The sequence below is a fragment of the Lytechinus variegatus genome, chromosome 19, assembly GCF_018143015.1.
Source record: "Lytechinus variegatus isolate NC3 chromosome 19, Lvar_3.0, whole genome shotgun sequence".
Taxonomy (NCBI): domain Eukaryota; kingdom Metazoa; phylum Echinodermata; class Echinoidea; order Temnopleuroida; family Toxopneustidae; genus Lytechinus; species Lytechinus variegatus.
In genome coordinates this window covers 5,001,880-5,023,497 of record NC_054758.1, presented here as the reverse complement: position 1 = coordinate 5,023,497, position 21,618 = coordinate 5,001,880, and the positions used below count along the sequence as shown (strand labels likewise).

Here is a 21,618-nt window from a genome sequence, read left to right as displayed (position 1 = left end):
AGGTTGTTGTACCCGATCTTGGTAAAGAGGGCTTCGTGAAATGGTTAGCGGACAAGTAGCTCACTATCTCCGATTTAGTCAAGAAGTTAGACTTATGACGGTGTTGAGAAACGGGCCCCTGGTGCGTTTCTCATTGGCCGATTTGGTATAGGTAGGCGTGGTCTGTGGGGCATATGTTTCAAACTTAACAAAAAAATACAGTATTAATATATTGCACTCGCTGAGTTTTCAAATTTCGAAGGAGTGATGAAGCTGGCGTTTAAGTGTAAAGTGAATGGGCCGGGGGTTAAATTTGCAGGCAAACAAAGGAATATAAACATGATCAACAGGGTTTATATCAAGCATGACAAATCAATACAAACGTTTTTTAAAATGATTTTCCCCGATATATTCGTAATCAAGTGTTTTATGTAATCTAGTACTATGTTGATATAGATGTTCTTCACACTACAGCTCTCCATTTTGTGAAACTGAAAGAAAAGAAAGTGGCAGATAATAGGAGGAAATCCCCGTATTTTCTTTCCTATTGTCAATTAGAACGAAACCTAGACACCCCTCTCCTCTTCTCTCTCCCCCTTATTTTTTGTCTCCCCCTTATTTTTTGTCTCCCTCTCTCTGCACTTCTAATCCTCTCTTTATATCACACCCGTACAGTGTTGTCCACCCCCTGCTTTTCCAACCCCCCCCCCCCGCTCAATTATTCTTTAAAGGGGAAGTTCACCCTGAAGAAAGTTTTGTTGTAAAAATAGCAGAATAATAAGAACATTGGTGAAAAAATGAGGAAAATTAAGAAATTTATTAGAATATTCAGTTTTGTGACGCCATAAACGAGCAGCTGCCCCATATGTTAAGTAATATAAAATGCACAGGCTTAAATTTTCAAATTTTTAATGGTTTGTGACGAATTAATTTTGTTTTCTTGTTAGGAACGGGTGTGAAATGTTTTGCCTATTGATATACTGAAGTTACAGTTTAAACCATTTTCAATTTTCTGAGAAAATAGCATTTCATTTATTTTTTTACCAAATGATATGTAGGAAAGCTGCTTGCATAATGATGTCACAAAATCAAATCATTAAAATTCTAACTCTTTCATCCTTTAATGGATTTTTTTATTTGTACAAAAAAATCTTTTGTCAGGGTGAACTTCCCCTTAAAGATAATTGACATAATTTTTGAACAATAAAACAGGTATATTGGAAATTCAAGTAAATCTTATGTGTTTTCATTTTTCATAGTGTAATGGTAGTTACATGATTTTTTTTTCTTGATTGAATGCTATTCAGATAAAAAAATAAATCCTTCACCCCTAACTGGTAATGCAATGGGGAAAATGAAATAAACACAAAAGCAAAAGACTGTACACACACATTTCAGAAAATATACTTATTTATTGCTTATACCTCTATTACTCCAAACAAAAGTTAAACATGCAATTGAAAATACAACAGCAAGACTTTAAAGTTGACCAAAAAATACTTAACTTTTCATTATAACATTACATGTTGAATTAAAATAATTTCAGACTTTACCATTCCAGCACCTTCCAATTACAGAAAACATATAATTTAAAACCAATTTCCCGTTAAAGTTTCAATATCATTTGAGTAAATATAATTTCACCACTTTAAAACCTTGCAGTATCAAAATATATCACAATTGTCATGCCATAATTGATAACAGTTTTACCAATAGAGAACCTTTCATCTTGCCAATTGGGCAATATAATCCACTAATTATTCAACAATTCCCTATCCAAACCACCACCAGGGGCTTGTTACACAAAGCTTAGCCTTAGCAATGACTGCAGAACATTTTCCTACGATTGATTGCATTGACTACAATGTACAATCAATAATGAAAATCAAGTATACGATTAATCGCTAACCTTTGTGTTACGGTACCCAGTATATCATGAAGAAGGGGTGACTGTGGGAGAAGGGGTCATAATGCATGATTGGATATTAAAAAAATATATAAAAGGAGATAATTTTAATATCAAACGATGTTGGGTATCGTTATTCAAGTGTTTAAAGAAAGTGATTGTCGCAGATGATATTCAACTCATTTCATTAAGAACTATATTATTGTTGCACATTGTTAATTTTATCATAATTATTATGATATTAAGCTATTTTGTGATACATCTCAATACAAAAATTGAAATATCATTTTAATTAATAAATGTAGATTATTAGAAGGGTTTCTTCTTTGACCAAATCATTCTCATAATTCATAAAGTAACATGTAGTATTACCCAAGAATTATGTAATTGAGTATGAACATAATTGATGAAGAAATAAAGAAAGGAAAGTAAGTTGAACAAAAACTTTAACAATTTTGTAACAGACCAACAGGAAAAGTGATAACCAGGTCTCTATCCAAATTCGTTCAGGCGAGACAAAAAGTCAGCGAGGGGGGCAGTCAAAAAAATTTATGCAGCAGCGTAGTGAAAAATTTGTCAAGGGGAAAATCCCCCCCCCCCCCGGCATAAGCTGTGAGCTCTGTGGTACCCTGGCTTTACAATTGGGGTATTACAGGAGAAGGCCTTGAGCACCTAACAAAGTGGATATGTGCACAATACAAAATACCTTATTATTATCATCATTATTAGAAACACCTTTAATTGCTTTATGATTATTGGAATAATCATGGAAATTCTTGTACCTGTATTCCATAAGCGCACATGATGAAATCCCCCCCCCCCCCAAAAAAAGGCAGTGAAACAAAAGTGTACGATGGTTGAATGAGTTTTTCAATAGGTAGTAGGAACATACAAAATTCACCATAGGCCTTTAGGGGTGTGTAATGAGCTTTATCTGTCAAAAAGGGGAAATCACATAAAAAGAAAAGCTATTAATTGTCCTAATTCAGATTCTCTGACCGGGAAGTCAAAAGCAAAAGTAATGTTCTTCATGAGCTATGGTCATCATGGACATTATGAATAGCAAGCTTAAACCTACCAAATACAAAACCATTCAATATAAATATGGGACATGTAAAAAAATAAAAGCACATTTTATCTTTTGAGATTGAATTCCTGAGTGACTAGTAGCACAAGAAGCAGGTTTAGAATAAACCTACTTTTCTTTCATACATCATACAATGTAAATAATATCAAAACATAATACCCTGTAATATTTAAGGTGTATCCTAGATTCATAGGCCCGTGTTCTGAAGTCAGGTTTAAGTATGGATAGCCAATTGTTACATAAATCACTAACAGTAGAGATATCATATTTCAGCTCATTTGGCTCTCAATTCATTCATAATTGTCTAGGAAGTATAAATGTATCATTGTCTTCACAATTGATGAAACAGGAAAGAGCACAGAAAACATAGGAAACATACAACTTAATAAAAATTTTGATACTTTTGGCTTCCCATACTAAAACTACAACTTTAAACCTGACTTCAGAATACGGGCCATACTATTTGTACAATGATTGTCATAGACTTACAGTTTGACTTTTAACAGAATTGATTATATGTTTTAGATTACAGGGAGATACATTAAAGGGGAATCCAGCCTTGGTCATAAAATGTTGTGTTGGAAAGGAGAAAAATAAATAAAACAGAATGATGAAAGTTTGAAAGAAATCAGACAAGCAATAAGAAAGTTAAGGCTGCTTTAAAATTGAGATCCCTAAGACTCTGTAGATTTCAAATTGGCAACTGGGTGAGTAAATTGTGACAAAGGGCAAGGACAACTTTCCCATATGCCATGTTCCTACTCATCAGGGAATTGTGGCTTTCTAAGAGTACCCATTTCCTTCCGGGCAGTAATTCAAATAAAGAAAAATATAATTTGAAGTAAAACTTCTGAAAAAATGACATTTTAGCCATTTTATGTTTTGGATTACATGGAAGAGTAGTAACTGCCTTATTTCGCTTTGACATCACAAATGTGGCCAACCTGAAGTCTCCATGGGTATAGTGATTACCAATTTGATTGATTTTAATCGATCTGGTCAACTGTATGGAAAGCCAGCAATGTCAGAATTTTCTTACAGAAAATTTGCACAAAATTTTGTAAACAAAGAGAAGTACACTAAATTTTTAAGAAAACAATGAACGAATGAAAATACAGCAATTCAAGAAAATATTTGAAAGAGACATGCATGTTAGATGTTAACATTGCTGTCTTTCCGTATTGATTTGATCAATCATGACTCTTTATAGGGCAGAACCCGCACCATCTCTAAACATCCTTGAGTCAAGAAGTTTCCTTATCTGTTTCCTCATCTTGATGGAAGTAGCCCACATCGTGCCTCAATTTGTCCATGATCCTGTGGATGGCTAAACTCTCTGACCAACTCACTAGGGGATGCTCCGTCTTTCCTGTAAAACAAAGAGAGTGAAGATGAGAGGAGCGTTTCATCAACATTTTCGTCCGACATGTTGTCAGGTCTGATAACTTTCCTTGATTATGAATAGCTAAGACACACCGTTGCCATAGTAACTGTCGGATAAAACAGCACTTGTCCGACATTTTATCCGACAAGTCCCATTTCATCCAACGGTTACCATAGTAACAGTGCCTCTCAGCCAACAGAATCAAGGAAAGATGTCAGATCTGACAACTTGTCAAACAAAATTATTGCTGAAACGGTCCTCGGAACCCTGTTTTATAAAGCTTGTTATCTATATGTTAGAAGCTAAGCTAATGATTATAATACTAGTACATCAATGATGTGGAGCTCATCCGGCATCTCGCAACAAAATTTAACACAATTTTAATTTCAGCCCAGTTGACACTGTAGTGAATTATATTGGTGACATAAATTGAGGATATAGAATTGAAATTGATGAAGAAATGACATAGAAGCATTTTTTGTGATCTATGAATAAATTTCATATAAATTAAGCATAAATAACTTTCTAGTCAAAATTTCTTAACTCTGTGTAGAACCTTGGTGAACCTCATGTAGCTCTCAGATGGAACAAAAATAATCAAAATCAATCAACAAATAAATAAGCAATTTTTGTGAGTTTTGAAAATATATGAATAAATTAGCATATTTAATGAATTTAAAAATTCTGTGTTGAAATTTTGTATCACCACCTCAAGCTATCATATAAAGCAAACAAAATTGAAATTGATCAACAAATGAAGAAAAAACATTTTTTGTGATATATAAATAAATTTTTAATGACTTAGCATAAATAATTTTCCAGACAAAATTTCAAAATTTTGTGTACAAGATTGGTGAACTTCATGCAGCTCTACCAGATCGAAGAAAAAATTAAAATCTGTCAACAAATAGAGAAGAGACATTTTCTGTGATTTCTGAATAAATTTTGCATAAATTAGCATAAATAATTTTCTATTGAAAATTTCTAATTTCTGAGTAGAAGTTTGGTGAACATCATGAAGTTCTACCAGATGGAAGAAAAAATTCAAAATCAGTATACAAATAAAGAAGAGGCATTTTCTGAGATTTCTGAATAAATTTTGCATAAATTAGCATAAATGATTTTCTACTGATAATGTCAAAATTCTGTGTAAAAGTTTGGTGGACCTCATGAAGTTCTACCAGATGGAAGAAAAAAAATCAAAATCGGTCAACAAATAAAGAAGAAGCATTTTATGTGAATTCTTTAAAATATGAATAAATTAATTTCACATAAATTAGCATAAAAATTGTTCTAGTCAAAATTTCAAAATTCTGTGTAGAAATTTGATGAACCTCATGAAGCTCTACCAGATGGAATAAAAAAATCAAAATCGGTCAACAAATAAAGAAGTACCATTTTGAAATTGTGGACGGACGACACACCATTTTGATTTTCTCGTCATTGTCATGTGAAATGAAGTTTCATTCCTCCCTGAACATGTGGAATTCCATTATTTTAACATTTTGTGCTTCAGGCAAGGAGGTCCTAATCGTCAAATTCGTAAAAATTGAAATATTGTATAATTCAAACAACAAAAAACAAAAAAAATAGTGAGTGAGTGACATCATCGACTCTCTCATTTGGATGTAGCTGGCTCGTTCATATAACTGTTTTTGTGAAATGAAGTGAAATTTTGAAATGTCATAACTTTTTATTTTACATCCGATATTGATGAAATTTTCAGTGTTATGCTTGGTGAATTTTTCTCTTTATTCAAATCAAGTTTTTGTTGGGGTGGACTTGTCCTTTAACAATAAAAAGCATATTTGAATTATTCGCAACTCACCCTCCTCGACAGCTATTCTGATGGCCTCAGCTTGGTATCCAAGTCCACCCGAGTTGATAAAATTAGTGGGGTGACTAGTGGTAGGTACAGGGAATTCAATTACTTCTCTCTCGAGTAGCCCAGGAGCCGGGTAGCCTCGTACCAACTCAATGACTGAGGGAGCGTGGAAGGTGTCTCGTAGCTGAAATGGTGATAAAAGTAATGGGAGCTTGGAAACTTTGTTCTCTCTTTTAAATGTAGCACCAAAAAAATTGATATTTCAAACTAAATTCAATTCAAATCATTTCAATCTTATCTAATCTATGAATGACTAAATGTGCATTTTTTTCACAGTGGACCGTCACCTGATTCAATACTATAATAAAAAAACATACACTGACATAAGCCACATGACAGAACACATGCACAATTAGAAATAATTACATTCAAAATTGAATAAAAAATAAAACATTGACACAATATAAACATCTATGCAACTCAACTGGAGTGGACATGGCTATTCCCAATAAACTATAATACAGGTCCAACTGACAATTTTTACAAAGTACATAATTTTTTATGATTCCCAATAAACTATAATATAGGTCCAACTGTCAAGTTTTTACAAAATACATGATTTACGACAATTCCCAATAAACTATAAGACAGGTCCAACTGACAAGTTTTTTACAAAGTACATGATTTACGACAATTCTAAATAAACTATAACTTTGGTCCAACTGACAAGTTTTAGCAAAGAACAAGATTAAAAAACTCACGTTTATCCTCCCTTTAGTGCCAATGATCGATGCCTCGTTGTTGCCATGAATAGTGAGCGAGGTCAACAAGCTTGCAACCTTGTTTCCTGGATACTGTAACGTGATGCTGCAAGTCTCGTCAACACCTGCAACATATTGGAAACAAAATATTGATAATTAAAGGGGAAGTTCACCCTGACAAAAAGTTTAATTGTAAAAATAGCAGAAAAAAAACTGCTGAAAGTTTGAGAAAAATTCATCAAAGAATTAAAAAGTTATTAAATTTCAATTATTTAATTTGTGACGTCATATGCGAGCAGCATTCCTACATATTGCATGGTAAAAAAATCAATGAAATGTCATTTTCTCATAAAATTAATAATGGTTTTCACTGTACCTTTTGTATATCAATAGACAAATGATTTCACACCCGATCATGAATAGAAAACAAAATTAAGTCATCAGGAACCATACAAAACATGAAATTCATGCATTTTATATTACATAACACATGGGGCAGCTGCTCGTTTATGACGTCACAAATCCAAAACTTTGAACTCTAATAACTTTCTTACTCTTTAACAGATTTTCCTCAAACCTTCACCAATATATTTTACTATTTTTTTCTGCTATTTTTCAACAAAGTTTTCTTCAGGGTGAACTTTCCTTTAACTGGTAGAATTTTTTTACAATTGTTTCATCAAAGCAGAATGCAAGCCTAGGAACAAGTTAGCTTGTGTGAAAACAGGAAAAAATCAATGAAAGTTTGAGAAAAATTGAATGAATATTTAAGTTATGAGCAATGGAATGTCAAAATCACTAAGTATGAATTGTCATACAAACATACATAAAAAATATCACTATGAATGCTTTGGGGATCCTCCCGATAACATTGCAACCAAGATTTGCGATGTCACAGAAATAGACCAGTTCGTAGTTACTTCAGGGACAATTTTAGTCAAAAAACATTTCATTTCTTTCATTATGATAGACAGATTTCAAAGCAAGATATTACGTAAGCTTGCCTTACATAGCAGGATGAAGAAATTGAATAGACCAGTTGACTAGAATAGCACACCAATCATGCCAATGAACACTTTATGAAGATATTTGTTGCATTCCTACTTTGAATGCATATAATAGCATGTTGCACAATGTCCTTGGCAAACTGTGAAATACCAGTCGTTTGTGGACGCATTGGTTTTTTTGTGGCTGTAAATGAAAACCACAATTCAAAAGAAAATATGAATAATCAAGACATCAAAGTTGGTGCTTATCTCATTAGTTTTTTAAACCACAATGTCACTTAAGTACAAATGACCTTCCTCTGATCATCCGTAGAATCTCTGATCATGCGCAGAAAGGAACTACGAACTGGCTTATACAACTCTCCCCTTTGTACATGTACAAAGGGGAGAGTTGTATAAGCCAGTTGTACATTGAAAATACACCCCAAAACATCTAATTTTTGTTGACTCTAATCATACTTCCAGCTCTTTGTAAATGATATTGTATAAAACCTCTATTACATATCCTGTCATAAAAAACCAACCATCTATACTATAGAATTGATTAAAGTAACAATTTAAGTAAAAGTATGTAGAAAAGTAAATGGGGATTTGTACAAATGTGACCAAATGAGAATATAACAATTTAGATTTTTATATTATATAAGATCAAGATGACATTAGACTAAGTTCAGTGTAGACTGTAGACCAAACAGCAATTAGAGCAAGACCAAATGGGTTTAGCCCAGGTGGTACATTTGCAGTCTATATGACAAATATACCAACTGCTTCTAGACAAAGGCCTGTATTCTGAAGTTGGGTTTAACTTAAACTCAGGTTTAAAGTTATGGTTTAAGTATGGATAGCCAATTGTTACATAAATCACTAACAGTAGAGATATCACATTTCAGCTCATTTGACTCTCAAATCATTCATAATAATCTAGGAAGTATAAAATAGAGGATTGTCTGCACCATCGATGAATCAGGAAAGAGCACAGTAAACATAAGAAACATACAGCTAAATAAAAATGTTTACACTTTTGGCTTCCCATAATTTCAGCAAAGAGTTAGACCATGGTCTAAGTTAAACTTCAGAATACAGGCCAAAGTGAATAAACCCTTCAGGGTGGGTGGGCTATACTTAATTCTTACCAGTCTCTGTGAGACCTCCAACTCCTTGGACTAGGATAGGGTCAGGACCAAATACCATGGTAACCAACTGGACCAAGTAGATCCCAATATCAATTAAGGCCCCACCAGCTAAACCTGTATAAACAGGAAAAATCAGAAATATTTAAGGGGAAAAAATAACAATAATTATTTGTTAAGGTTTGAGGAAAATCTGTCACAGATCAAAAAAGTTATTAGAATTTTAAGTTTTGTATTTGTGACCTCAAAAACGAGCAGGTGCCCCATGTTATATGATATAAAATGCATGAATTCCATGGTTTAATAGTTCCCGATGACTTAACTTTGTTTCCTTTTCATGATCAGGTGTGAAATGATTCATCTATTGATATACAAAAGGTACAGTAAAAACATTGTCAAATTGCAGAGAAAATGACATTTCATTGATATTTTGCCATTCGTTATGAGGGAAAGCTGCTCGCATATGACGTCACAAATTAAATAATCGAAATCCAATAACTTTTCAATTCTTCTATGGATTTATCTCAAACCTTCATCGATATTTTTTCTTATTTATTCTGCTATTTTTTCAATAAACTTTTTGTCAGGGTGAACTTAGTACTGATGTGTTTTGTGAATTGAACATGATCCGCATGCAAAGTTCTGCTTTTTTATGTTTTTTTTCAAAAACCCATTCCAAGGTTCAGGATTATTAAAAAAAAACCTCTTTGATAAAATGGCATTTTTAGGAATCACTTCACAGACACTTTCAAAACAAAGCAGCCTTTGTCGATTATCGGTGAATCAAAACAGCAGTGCCGTCCTGGACATTTAACACCTGGGTGGAGAGTGGCAAAGTGTGGATTAACGCCTTGCCAAAGGACGCTAGGCCATGGTGGGATTCGAACACACGACCCGCAGATTACAAGGCAAGAGTCAGAACAACTACACCACAACGCTTCCACATGTCTTACTACTTTTTAAAATAGTCTTACTATTTTTAAAATAAAATGGGAGATTGTTCCAAAGCATTGGACCATTAAAGAAAATTGACTTTTGTGCTATTGATGTGTGGTTAAGAAGAAGATGAATATTTTTAGTATTCCTGGTATTATGACTATGAATAGAACAGGTCACAGTAAAGATGTAGTTATAAATTTTTGGAAGACAATTATTAGATAGATTAAACAGAAAAATAGATGTATCTAATGATTTGTTCATTTATAGGTAGAACCTGCATTTTTTAATAAAGGTAGACTATGGGCGAGATATGTGGAATGTATTATAATATGAATTCCACGCTTCTGCAATTAACAAATCCGTTCTATATTTCTTTTGAACGTAAAGCCCCAGAGCCCCAGACAATGCTACAATATTATATATGAGTAGAAAGCAAGAGACCTTACTTTTATTCATCAATCTTTCTACATGGCTAGCAGCTATGCAGAAATCCCCTGTGATGCATTTGACCTCTCCGAGCTCCCCACTGGATACGAGGGACCTGATCTTTTCATAGGCTGGGAAGAATCGACTCCATATTGCCTGGGAGTGAATTAAAATATATATTAAAAGGGAAGTTCACCCTGAAGAAAACTTTGTTGTAAAAATAGCAGAAAAAATAGTAAAAAATATTGGTGAATGTTTGAGGAAAATCCGTTAAAGAGTAAGAAAGTTATTAGAGTTCAAAATTTTGGATTTGTGACATCATAAACGAGCAGCCGCCCCATGTGTTATGTAATATAAAATGTATGAATTTCAAATTTGGTATGGTCCCTGATGACTTAATTTTGTTTTCTATTCATGATCGGGTGTGAAATGATTTGTCTATTGATATACAAAAGGTACAGTGAAACCACTTTCAATTTTCTGAGAAAATGGCATTTCATTGATTTTTTACCACTCACTATGTCGGAATGCGGCTCGCATATGACTTCACAAATCTGGTAATTGAAATTCTAATAAACTTTTAATTCTTTGATTAATTTTCTCAAACCTTCAGCAGTATTTTTATTATTTTTTCTACTATTTTTACAATTAACTTTTTGTCAGGGTGAACTTCCCCTTTAACAATTGACCCATTCAGGACAATGGGTCAAATTCTGTGGTTCGGTCAGGTCACCTGTTACAATACCGGTAATATCTAGAGAGGGTGCACAATACATGTACAACAAAGCATGATACAGACCTGCACAAAATTACAAATGTTTACGGAGTCCATTGGGAGCCGTGAACAATTTCTAATAGTTTGTAATATATAATAGGGCTCCCAAACAGCAACTCATATGGAATGATCAACATAATAACATGAAAGATAAGATATGTTTAGTATAATTATGGAGTAAGGGGTCTTCCTGTAGACTAGGTTATTTTATTTCAAATCACAATGAAGAACATAACAGATCATGAGTGGTTACTAGAAAAAAAATATCATTTTGTAATGATGAAGAATAAAGGTGGTTTAATAAGACTATGATTAAAACTCTCCATGATATAAGTGGCGAAAATATGATGAGTAACTTGAAATTGGAATGACATTAATAAAACCTTTCCCAAAAAAGAAAGAACAAATAAACAAGATGCAGAATACATATAATAAAGGAAAAATTCAGCAGCAATTTTACAGAATTGTGTACAATCTAGCACTCAAAGTTTACAAATATAGCACTACTTATCCAACACTCCCCTCCCTCCCCATGAGATAAAAGATAATGAAATACAATTTAAAGAAATAATTAAAAATACAATCCTAAAATCATATCATTATCATAGTGGATGAATAAATAAAACATAGAGATAAACAGTTTGGTCTTGATACAACAATTGACATATCTTGAATAAACAGACAGGTCTTGTTGACTTGACTTAATGTTGGCATAGACCTGAACTTTTGGTTCTATTAAGTTTTAAAATGTGGATTTATCAATATTTACCTCCATGAAAAACACGCCGCTCTTCTTTGCAAGATCTATCATTTGGCCTACTTCTTTGGCATTCACTCCAAGGGGCTTTTCACACAGGACATGTTTCTTTGCTTCCAAGAACAGCTTGCATAAGGGAAAGTGTGCAGTGTTAATGGACCCAATGTACACAATATCTGGAATAAATTAAAAAAGAGTGACACAAAGGCAGATAAAATGAGAGGGGGGAATTAAACAGGGTACTTTCATTGAAACATTGGTCCAATCATCACTTCGTCTAATCACCAGTTCCTCTACGACCCGGTGGGGGGGGTCAAACTCCACATGGCCTGCTACATGTACACACCCGTGACCAGAATAAGTATCAAAAACAGAAAAGGGTCCCATTTCAGGCACTAGTCTTACACACGGCTCTACACTAGGCAGCACAACTAGCGTTTAGGCCTAAAGTCTATACCATTCTGTTTGATAAAAGATTCATACTGGGGATTCCTACATTTATATTGATTTGTTTTTTTAATGTCAATTAAATAAAAAGAAGATATAGGTTTAATCAATGTATGTATTTTTTAACACATTAACTGGTATGGATTCCATTTTATCAAGTTTTGATGAAATTGGTCAAACTGACGGTAAGTGATGCATCATTCAAGGCTAGCAACAATTTTCACTTGCATTCATTAATTTAGGCTTAAAGATGGCTATTCAAAGTGGCTAAGGGTGTGTTTATGCTTCCATTGCGAGGACAGAATCAGTGTTTTCAAACGTTGATTCAAAACGCCGATCGTAAACGTAGTTCTGGGAGTGCTGTTTATGCTTAACTTTTCAGAAGCGACATCATAATTTTCATAGAGCAGGAAAGCGAGGTCAAATTGGGCGCGCCTTTCTTTCGAAATTTTTTTTCCAGAGTGTTGTTATTATGTAGAGATAACGTGGAGCAATGCGACTGTATTTGCCCGCGGATTTTTATCTCACCGGAAGCATGTACCAAATAACGTCATTTAAACACGTTTACGATCATGGTTCTGTTTTACACTTCCCCAGAAAGCCTGATTCTGGTCAAACGACGTTTATAAACGCACCTTTTTGGGAGTTTACGATCGGCGTTTTGAAACAGTGTTTAAATGAAAGTAAGAATGGATGCAACCGTGTTTTGGACTAATCACGTTTGAATATGCTGATTCTGGCCTGAAAAGTGGAAGCATAAACACGGCCTAGGAGAGGTGTCATAGGGAGTAAATTATGCTGGCCTTACTTACAATAACTTTTAAAATATGCTGGGAATTTAGGTCTGTTGTATGTAACATCAATCTAATATCAGTAATCAGAAGTATGGTATCAAATTAATTGATTTCGACTAAAGATTAGGCCCACGTTGCTGAGAAAATGGTGTCGATTGCTGGGTTTGGGGGATGGCTGACAGAGTATTGTTCTCTGTGAATTTTTTTTCTGCAGTTTAAGGAGGGGGGGGGGGGGGTCAGTGGCTTTGTATCTTAAATTTTAGTTGGTAGACATGGTGAAAGGAACAAACTTTATTTTAAAAAAATGAGCGAGCAAAGTGAGTGAGCCAAATTGTCACCTTTTTCATACAAAATCTAATTATGTGATAGATTTTGACACAATGTTATATTTCAGCCTTTTATTTCTTGGTCATGAATTTTTTTTTTGGGGGGGGGGGTCCCAAATGTCTGTATGCAAGATTGAAGTTTGAGGTATAATGATGGCTTTATTTTCACAAGACTGGTTACTTTGTAAGGATTAGATAATAATGCAAGCACAAGCTGAAATTTTTGAAAAAAGGGACCTAAAATTTAGCCCCTTTTTTTAGCCCCGTACACAAAAATATGCCCAAAATTCAAGTTTTTGAGCGCTCTGGAGTCTGGTGAATACAAAATTTATTCTTAAGTTACTTATGAAGAATAAATTGCAACTACGGAAATTAGTAATTTTGGTCACAAAAGTGATATTTCAATCACTTTTTAAAGTGTGTGCTCTGGACAACATTGGCATACCATAGTCCTACCTGTAGATTCCCCACAGCCAGGCAGGGTGGTAGCACTCATTCAATGAACCAGGGGCCTGTTGCATGAAATGGTCTTTCGTAGAACCATTCTACGTAAGAACGAGATATCGCTCAACTGTTTCACAAAGCCGATTTGGGCGATACGAAGAATGGTCCTTGGAAAGACACCTCCAGACATGTCCTACGTAGGCATGATCTTCTTTGCACACCGCCCGCCACCGTCGGCATTGAGAGAAAATGCGTTTACGGCAAGCCACACTGACATATCACCTCTAAACATATTTTTTAGGGGGTTGATGATACATTTTATCTGGGATGGCGCCAAGTTATTTTTATATGGGGGCTAGTTGTCATCAATTTCAGGTCGACAAGACGACCAAAACGGATGTCATTTTAACTTCTCCGGGGGCAATGTAGGCCCAATTTTTAGTATGTTTTCTTTTATTCTCCCTCCATCCTATCCCCACCCTATTCCATTAAAAAAATAAACTTGAACTATCGAAATGGGCAGCACTGCACTATCTCTCTGACCGCTCATGCTTTCTCATTGTAGACAATTAAACAACTTGAAAACAATTTCTTTAAAAGAAATTATGTAAGGAAAAAAGTATTTATAACGTTCAGCTAAAAAAAAAGGAACAATACAAAACTAAGATGTTAAACATGCTAAATCATTTATTTATCTTTATTTCATTTTCATTATGATTGGGATACGTCATACGGTGAAACAAACAAAATCTGCAGTATAGTTAATTTAATTTAAGATACAGATTAGACATATAGCTTACGAATCCATACTACAATAATTACAAATGAAGATAAGTTTATCAAATGAAATATTATGGAAAGTCCATGCGAATAGGCGCATTTCAAATCGTAGGGTAGGCCCCTTTCGGCTCCTATGTATTATGTCATGTTAAAATAATTGAAATGTTGAACATATTTTGTATATTCTTAAATCTTATATTATTATAATTATAAGCTTCCATAAATTAAGTGATCAACTTTAAATATGACCACGTTTATGATCGTTGTAATTTTTAGCATTATTTCTGTTAATAGTATTTTTTGAATTCCATTGCGGATTGCACAACTTTTCTATGTTTTAATTATTATTGCAAAGCAGGACTTTATTCACTTGGACATGTTTGCAGCAATATTCATGTTCCTTGTCTTCGGTTAGTTATCATGCAACTGAGGTATGTTTATACTCTACATACTCACATTTGTATTCTTGCGTTATATCTAACAAATAAAATAAATAAATTTGATTTTTCACACGCAGCCTCTCATATTTTCCTTTTTAGTCTCATACAATCAGACACTGTTGATTTTGTTTACTCCATTCGAACCCTATTTTTACCTCTACAAATAACATATTAACACGTAATTTGCAAAATTATCACTATATATAAGTATGCTATAAAAATACAGAATATTGAACAAATAAAATGTCGAAATTACTTAGTTAAATCATTTTTTATTTCGGACAAGGGTCTGTTTCGTTGAAATATCAATGAAAGGTGTCTCTGAAAGGACACTGTGTTATAAATAAGGGAAATAATGACAATTTCGATTTTATTCAGTTATGTTTGTGAATCTTCAATTTTTTTTCTCTTTTTACCTCATAAAAGTAAGCTCCATACATCAATTCAACAATCAGTAATAAATAAAACATCATTTCATCTCCTTTTATTGAAATAAATGAATTTATGAAAAGTCGTCATTCCAAAATAAAAAGTTCAGGTGACGATGAAGACTAAATATTTTTTCGATACTATCGATATTAAACGACGTCGCGGACTTGAAAGACAACATTGCCTTCGTGAAACGGAAAGCGCTGATTTGTCGCCAATCTTCCTATCTCGGAAGAATGGTCCTAGGACGTTCCTACGTATCGCTCATCTCGTCATGCAACAGGCCCAAGGTTATGATATAACCTTGTTCTCAGTTATATCTCGAATCCAAGGACAATCCATGTGTGACAAAATCAGGGTGGCAATGTTTGGCTTATTTTCTCTTTTTCTTTGGGGCAAATGCCTGATTATTTTACACTGACAGTAGTTTCCAATACACCTATTATTCATACTACTTGACTCTTATTCAAATTTGATTCTTTAAATCATTTTTTCTTGATTAAAAACAGAGATCAAAAAATGAAAATTATCTTGCCATATTACTTTCCATCAATAGAGGGCGTACACAAAAATATGCCCAAAATTCAAGTTTTTGAGCGCTCTGGTGAATACAAAAATTATTCCCAAGTTACTAATGAAAAATAAATTGTAACTGTATGGAAATTAGTAATTTTGGTCACAAAAGTGATATTTTTATGATTTTTTACAGTGTGTGCTCTGTACAACATTGGCATACCATAGTCCTACCTGTAGATTCCCCACAGGTAGGGTGGTAGCAGTGAACAAGTGACAGTACCGGTATATAGGGCTGAGATGCACACACACCAAAGCAAAGCAATACCTTTCTGACATAGGACTAGCGAATGCTGCTGGACGTCCAGGCGGGCGGCGCCGGGGTTTGCAAGATTGAAGGTTCGTTAACTTACCAACATTTGGGTCATTAGCAAGCGGTGCGTAACCTTCGTATATCGTTTCAGCTCCTACTTTGCTTCCTAAATTCTGGGCATCCTCCCGAGACCTGGCTGCGATTGCCTGGATTCTGTGGTTTTCGAGATTGTGGACGGCATAGCAGAAATCTTGAGAGATTTTCCCAGCAGAACATATACCCCAACGAAAGACACCCATCTTTATATGCTGCGCTGGTTAATTCAGGAGAGCGGTGTTACTTCCGATAGAGATGTATACATCTCTATGTGTTACTTCCGATCCCGGCCGGCCCGGCCGGCCGCGCGCGCGCCGCCCCGACCGGACCCCCTAGCTCCCCAGATCGCCACGAGCGCCATCTCCCCATTCGTACAATCGATTGCGTTCGTAAGATGACAGAGCTTTTTCTAGACCCCTCCCCTCTGCCTCTAGTGACTGTTACCACAAACAGGTCTGATTTCCGTGCTTCAAAATGAATTGCACTCTTTATCTTTTATTTGAGTTTCCGATAATCATGGCAACAAACATGAAGATTAAAATGATGATTGATGATGATGATGATGGTGGTGGTGGTGGTGATGATGGTGATGATGATGATGATGATGATGATGATGATGATGGTGGTGATGATGGTGATGGTGATGATGGTGATGATGATGATGGTGATGATGATGATGATGATGATGATGAGGTGGTGGTGATGATTAATACTGTTTGCATCATCAGTCTCCTTATTTAAAGGGAAATTAAACATTTGAAACAAATAGGCTTGTGTAGAAACAGAAAAATCAAAGAATAAGAATAAAGAAAGTTTGAGAAAAATCGGACAAATAGTGAGAAAGTTATGAGCATTTTAATATTGCAATCACTAATGCTATGGAGATCCTCACATTGGCAATGCGACAAGGATGTGTGATGTCACTGATGAACAACTTTCCCTTTGGTGGACTCTAAAATACCCTCAAAATGTCTCTTTTTGCTTTTTCTTATGATGTTACAAACTCTTTATCCATGATGTATTCTTAAATAATATGTATTACATGCCCTCATGTAGACAAAACATACGATTTATGGATAGATGTGATAAAAGAGGCAATTCTAGTGAAATATATACTAAAGTAATGGGGTGAGTTGTTCACAAGTGACATCACACATCTTTGTCGCATTGCCAATTGCTATCTCCATAGCATTAGTGATGGCAATATTCAAATGCTCATAACTTTCTCATTATTTGTCCGATTTTTCTCAAGCTTTCGTTGGTTTCTTTGATTTTTCTGTTTTCACACAAGCTATCTTGTTCCAATGGTTTCATTCTCCTTAAAGGAGCTCTATATGATACCAAAGAAAAGTTGAAATTCCCATTAAAAAAATGAACTAAAATGGCAAAGAAAAATCACCTTTTTTTAAAAAAAGATGATTTTCTTGGAGTGGACGTAACGCCTTTTGCAACCAAACTCTTCTGAAGAGCTCATTTGTCAAAAGGGGTTAGGTCTATTTTTTTTATATACGTTGTAATGTTTTCTGTCTCAAAACCTCTAAATTTTTAGTCGCATTGATGATACCAAAGAAAATTTGAAATTCAAAAGAAAAATTTAATAAAAGTGGCAAAGAAAATCACTATTTTAATAAAAACAGATTGGATTCGTTTCAATTTGCTTGCAAAAGGAGATAGGTCCACATTGATAATTGTTTTTAAATATATAGAAAAAATTGAAGACGGGTAGATTTCTTTTATACCCTTTTATGTTCGCATGATATGGTAGTACATCATGGCAATTTAGTTTTTCAAAAGAATATTGCAAAAGTGATAATAAAACACGTTTTTTTTCTCGGAATGGTCCAAAGTGGACCTAAACCCTTTTGCAACTAAACTCTTCATCATAATTACGGTGTCTCTGTCGTGGCAGTTCTACCCCGAATATATTGGGGATAGCACTTGTTCAGTGCCATCCCGACAGAAATTCTACTTTTCGTTCAGGGGTTTCCCCGCTAGAACGACAGCAGGAACTTGAAGAGTCGACTGGCGCAAATTTGAACCTACGAATTTTATAATTTTTTTCAAATTACACGTACAAAATGGTTAATTTGATAAATGTTATAAGATCTCTAAAAGTTTAGATTTTGCGATTACTTATTTCCTTTTTAAAAATGTTATTACTAATTTGGAAAATCTAATCTTATTCTTTAGCAAATATTTGCATAAATTTCTTATAATCATAGTAATAAAATCGATGGTTTTGTTAATTTTGTTGTTATAATCGTTATAATCGATGCTTCAGCGCGCTGATCGTTAACGTCTTTGCCCCCCCATTCTTCAAAACACACACACAGACATACTAGTACACGACCTTATTGAACACAAAATATGAAACTGGCGGCATCACAGGTCAGTCGCCATCAGTTAAGTGTTTAAGCACGGAATCATACTTGAAACTTAAAGGTCAAGTCCACCTAGACAAAAAAATATTGATATGAATAAAAAAAAATTTTGTGTTCGTTTATTTCCGCGGCATGCCTCAGGAACGGACTGCGGTAACTTTTGAAATTATTATGTTTCATTCTATTTCATACATTAAAAGAGTACATCGCAGGCTATCCAAAGATGAAAAAAATATATTTCGCAATTTCAAGTAAAACTCACATTATAGGCAAATTAAAAAGGGCATAAAATGATAAGAATTTTAAAAATTACCTCGAAGTCCCTTCTTGCGTTGAAGCAGTAGATTTTCAGGGGCGAGGCCACAAGAGGCTTTATGTCCATATATTGAATTTTTCAGGTGCGAGGCGACGGATACATCGAGTTTTCTATTTCGAGTCGAGGAAAGATAAAAGTGGAACAACATTAGGGACAAATAATTCTTCATCGCGTTCGGGGTGGGACCTCCCGCTGAACGGATGAAGGGTTTTTATGGTGTTAGAGGGTCTTCAGTGAAAACGCGTTGACGTGAATTTGATAACTATATTTAAATATCTAAATAAAAATCAGTTTATTCATGATAAATGAAATTACGTCTTTGTTCGTCTATGTATTTAGATTATTTTTTCAATTCAAATAACATTTCCGATAATGCTTTTGGTAAAATGAATTTCCTCATAGCTTTTATTTTATAACTATCGCTGGAATCCTCCGTCGGCCGCTTATGTACAAACCGCACATGTGTAATCGATTATACATTTCTGACGTGACGAACGACTGGCTCACGTTGATTGAAAACGTTGTTGTGATGTTGTTTGGGATTACGCTTGTTCAGCGCATTGATCCCTCCAGAAATTCTTCATCTCGTTCGGGGTGGGACCTCCCGCTGAACGGATGAAAGGTGCTTTTAAAGTCGGGGGACTGTAGTAGCAACTGGGGGAGTGTTTGAATATAAAAGTATTATTAATATCTCAAATACAAATCAGTTTATGAATCAAAGATAGAATTAGTTTTTTTTTGCAAAAGTACTTAATTTCTTACTTTTTAATTAAAAAAGATGTCAAAATCATTTTTTTAATCTAAAATGAATTGGTACACAGAATTTAAGTTATCAAGTCAATGGCTAAAATTTCTCTTTAATTCGCAAGATTTTAAGCCAAGGCTTTATAATCGACTACATATTTATGAAAGGCATGATTAGATTTTTGATAAAAAAAAATACAATCTTTAATTCATAGCAAATGTGCCCCCACCCTTTGACAGCGAGAATCGGGGGGGGGGTCAATTTTTTGTGGGACATTGTTACCTTTAATTTTAGGTGAGAACCTTTCTTTTTCTTTTTTTTTTTGGCTTATTATTGTCATTTTTTCGGGAAAATGTGCCTCCCCCTTTGAAAAACATGGATCCGCTCCTCCTTAGGTTGACTGATGACAATATAATTTGGGATTACGCTTGTTCAGCGCAGTGATCCCTGCAGAAATTCTTCATCGCGTCCGGGGTGGGACCTCCCGCTGAACGAATGAAGGATGGTGTTTTACGGTTGGGGGCGGGGACCGAGTTTCTAAGGAGAGAAATGAATTATTTTTATATTTAATTATTTAAATTTTAATAACAGTTTATGCAAAAAATATTAAATGGTTTCTTTTGTGTCAAAAGTATTTTATTTTCAATATCTTGATTTAAATAGAATTAAAAGATAATAAATAATTCAAAATGAATTAACAAACATATTTATTTTTCCGAATCAATGGCTGAAAATTCTCTATAATTCGCGAATTTTTAAACGGCGTGTTTACATGTTTCTGACCCTGCACATACATGTAGTGACATAACGAACAACTGGCACATGATAGTATATGGATATGCAGTGTAGCACATATGAAGGGTCATCACTCGTCCATAAAGTCAGAGTGAAAATGAGGGGACGCATTCATGACGTATTATATAATAAAAACAATGAGAAAAACAAAAGAAATAGTGAGTGAGGGACATCACTGATTCAGTCATTTATATCAGTTTTGCATAAAACTGAAACGTTAACGCTAAATTAAAGTAGTTGCAGTAAAACACTGATTTCGTGAGAAAGTCTGTAAAACCAAGGTTAAGTATTACTATATCATCGTGGAACTAGATCTGGTACAGTTACATAAACTGAACTTTGTGAAATCATAATATCTAAGCTAGAAAACTATCACACTGAAGATCGCAAGCACAGATGGGGGGGGGACAGGCACACGTGGGATAGTGAATTACTATTTGATGGAATAAAGACCCGACGGAAGTGACCGAATCTGCGCTTATTTTGCTTATTTCTAAGGAATTACACAATTTCTTCCAGAATCCTTTGGCACATATTTTTCATTCATACAGACACTTTGGTGATCATTATATTAAATTCTGTAAAAAGTCATTTTGAGATCGTTCCCAACAAATAAAATTTACCTTTAGAATGTTATATAACTTCCTTATTTCACATCGGAGACACTCACTTTAGACACATTATTAAAATCAACCGACATTTGGTCCTTGAAGCACAAATACTAACTGTCAAATCTAACAACCGGTGATTATTAAATAAAATAGTAGAGTCGTCTAATACTACACTACGCCTTTCCTAAGTAAATCTACATCCCCGTGGTCCA

General features: G+C 34.4%; 1 protein-coding gene across 1 annotated transcript; it reads right to left on the bottom strand.

The window, feature by feature from the left end:
- Positions 1–4,056: 4,056 nt before the first annotated feature.
- On the bottom strand, positions 4,057–16,803 carry LOC121406139 (trans-1,2-dihydrobenzene-1,2-diol dehydrogenase-like). Its single transcript, XM_041597157.1, has 7 exons — positions 16,563–16,803; positions 11,989–12,152; positions 10,465–10,600; positions 9,083–9,196; positions 6,943–7,067; positions 6,185–6,365; positions 4,057–4,341 (listed from the first exon to the last, which is right to left on the bottom strand). Exons 1-7 carry the CDS (start codon positions 16,759–16,761, stop codon positions 4,217–4,219), a joined length of 1,044 nt encoding a protein of 347 aa, XP_041453091.1. The 5' UTR covers positions 16,762–16,803; the 3' UTR covers positions 4,057–4,216.
- Positions 16,804–21,618: the final 4,815 nt, after the last annotated feature.